This window comes from Phoca vitulina, unplaced genomic scaffold (assembly GCF_004348235.1).
Source record: "Phoca vitulina isolate PV1807 unplaced genomic scaffold, GSC_HSeal_1.0 scaffold3, whole genome shotgun sequence".
Lineage (NCBI taxonomy): Eukaryota > Metazoa > Chordata > Mammalia > Carnivora > Phocidae > Phoca > Phoca vitulina.
The window spans coordinates 71,501,914-71,503,913 of NW_022589706.1; the positions used below are offsets into that span (position 1 = coordinate 71,501,914).

At 58.6% G+C, this 2,000-nt stretch overlaps 1 protein-coding gene across 1 annotated transcript; it reads left to right on the forward strand.

Moving 5' to 3' along the window:
- The first annotated feature begins 300 nt into the window (after positions 1 to 300).
- Positions 301 to 1,365, forward strand: ATOH1 (atonal bHLH transcription factor 1). The gene has a single exon (XM_032398659.1). The coding sequence runs from the start codon at positions 301 to 303 to the stop codon at positions 1,363 to 1,365; it is 1,065 nt and encodes a 354-aa protein (XP_032254550.1).
- The last annotated feature ends 635 nt before the right edge of the window (positions 1,366 to 2,000 follow it).

Below are 2,000 nucleotides of genomic sequence, written 5' to 3' on the forward strand. Positions count from 1 at the left end.
CTCCATTGGCTGAGCAGACACGCGACCGGCGCGAGGAGGGGGCTGGGAGAGGAGCGGGGGGTGGGGGGAGGGGGGGAGACACACTGGCGCGTGCCGCTTTTTAAAGGGGCGCAGCGCCTTCAGCAACCGGAGAAGCTTCGTTGCACGCGACCTGGTGTGTGATCTCCGTGTGGGTGGGGGAGGGTCGAGGAGAAAAAAAAATAAGACATTGCAGTAGAGACCCAGGAAGGGTTTTTGTTGTAGTTGAGCTGGTTTGCCAGTACCTCATCTGACTCTGCGCCTCCGAGCCTCTGAGGTGCAATGTCCCGCCTGCTGCACGCAGAGGAGTGGGCTGAAGTGAAGGAGTTGGGAGACCACCATCGCCATCCCCAGCCTCACCCCCTGCCGCAGCCGCCGCCGCCACAGCCACCTGCGACCCTGCAGACGAGAGAGCATCCCGTCTACCCGGCCGAGCTGTCCCTCCTGGACGGCACCGACCCACGCGCCTGGCTGGCTCCTACTTTGCAGGGCATCTGCACGGCACGCGCCGCCCAGTACTTGCTGCATTCCCCCGAGCTGGGTGCCTCTGAGGCTGCGGCGCCCCGGGAGGAGGCGGACGGCCGGGGGGAGCTGGTGAGGAGGAGCGGCGGCGGCGGCGGTAGCAGCAGCAAGAGTCCTGGGCCAGTGAAAGTGCGGGAACAGCTGTGCAAGCTGAAAGGCGGGGTGGTAGTGGACGAGCTGGGCTGCAGCCGCCAGCGCGCCCCTTCCAGCAAACAGGTGAACGGGGTGCAGAAGCAAAGGCGCCTGGCTGCCAACGCCAGGGAGCGACGCAGGATGCACGGGCTGAACCACGCCTTCGACCAGCTGCGCAACGTTATCCCGTCCTTCAACAACGACAAGAAGCTGTCCAAATACGAGACCCTGCAGATGGCCCAGATCTACATCAACGCCTTGTCCGAGCTGCTACAAACGCCCAGCGGCGGGGAGCAACCGCCACCGCCGCCAGCATCCTGCAAGAGCGACCATCACCACCTTCGCGCCGCCGCCCCCTACGAAGGCAGCGCGGGCACCGCGACCGCAGCGGGGGCCCAGCCAGCCTCGGGAGGGGGCCAGCGGCCGACGCCGCCTGGAAGTTGCCGGACTCGCTTTTCGGCCCCAGCCTCCGCGGGAGGATACTCGGTGCAGCTGGACGCTCTGCACTTCTCGACTTTCGAGGACAGCGCCCTGACGGCGATGATGGCGCAAAAGAACCTGTCGCCTTCCCTGCCGGGGGGCATCCTGCAGCCGGTGCAGGAAGAAAGTAGCAAAACTTCGCCCCGGTCCCACAGAAGCGACGGGGAGTTTTCCCCCCATTCCCATTACAGTGACTCAGATGAGGCAAGTTAGGAAGGTGACAGAAACCTGAAAACTGAGACAGAAACTAAACCGCCCTTGCCCAATGCGCGGGAAGCCCCGCGGTTAAAGATCCCCGCACCCTTTTAATTTTTGCTCTGCGATTGTCGTTGTTTAGCAACGACTTGGCTTCACATGGCAGCTATATTTGATGGCTTGCAAAAGCCGCCGCTATTTCAAACTTCCTATGGTCCATAGTGATGAAAACTTGCTGTTGAAGTTCTGTTCTTTCCTCCCACCTTCTCCCCCCGTAGCTAGATAAGGTATAATTCTATGTACCCAAATATGGCATCATTACTCTAGTTCCCTGCTGCCAATACGCTGCTAAAACGTCGCATTTTCTTCTCTGTCGCTGGTTTGTGTTTTAATTTATTTTATGCCCTGGGCATTCATCCCTGTGTGTTGCGCGCACTCACGTGTGGGAGAATTGGTATTCCGAAGTATTTTCTCAAAATGTATCATGAAACGCAAAGTTAATGGCTCCAAAGTGAATAACTTTTGACTATGGAACGTTAGAAAACAGGGAACTCTTAGGTTTATATACTGTATAAACATACCCAGTATGTATGTCGGATCGCGATAATGTTGGCGTCTTTTAGGAAACTTGGCGCACGCACTTTATCAGCCGC

Bases quoted from the DNA above. Each gene is read 5' to 3' on its own strand.
- ATOH1 (XM_032398659.1), top strand. From the start codon at position 301: ATGTCCCGCCTGCTGCACGCAGAGGAGTGGGCTGAAGTGAAGGAGTTG.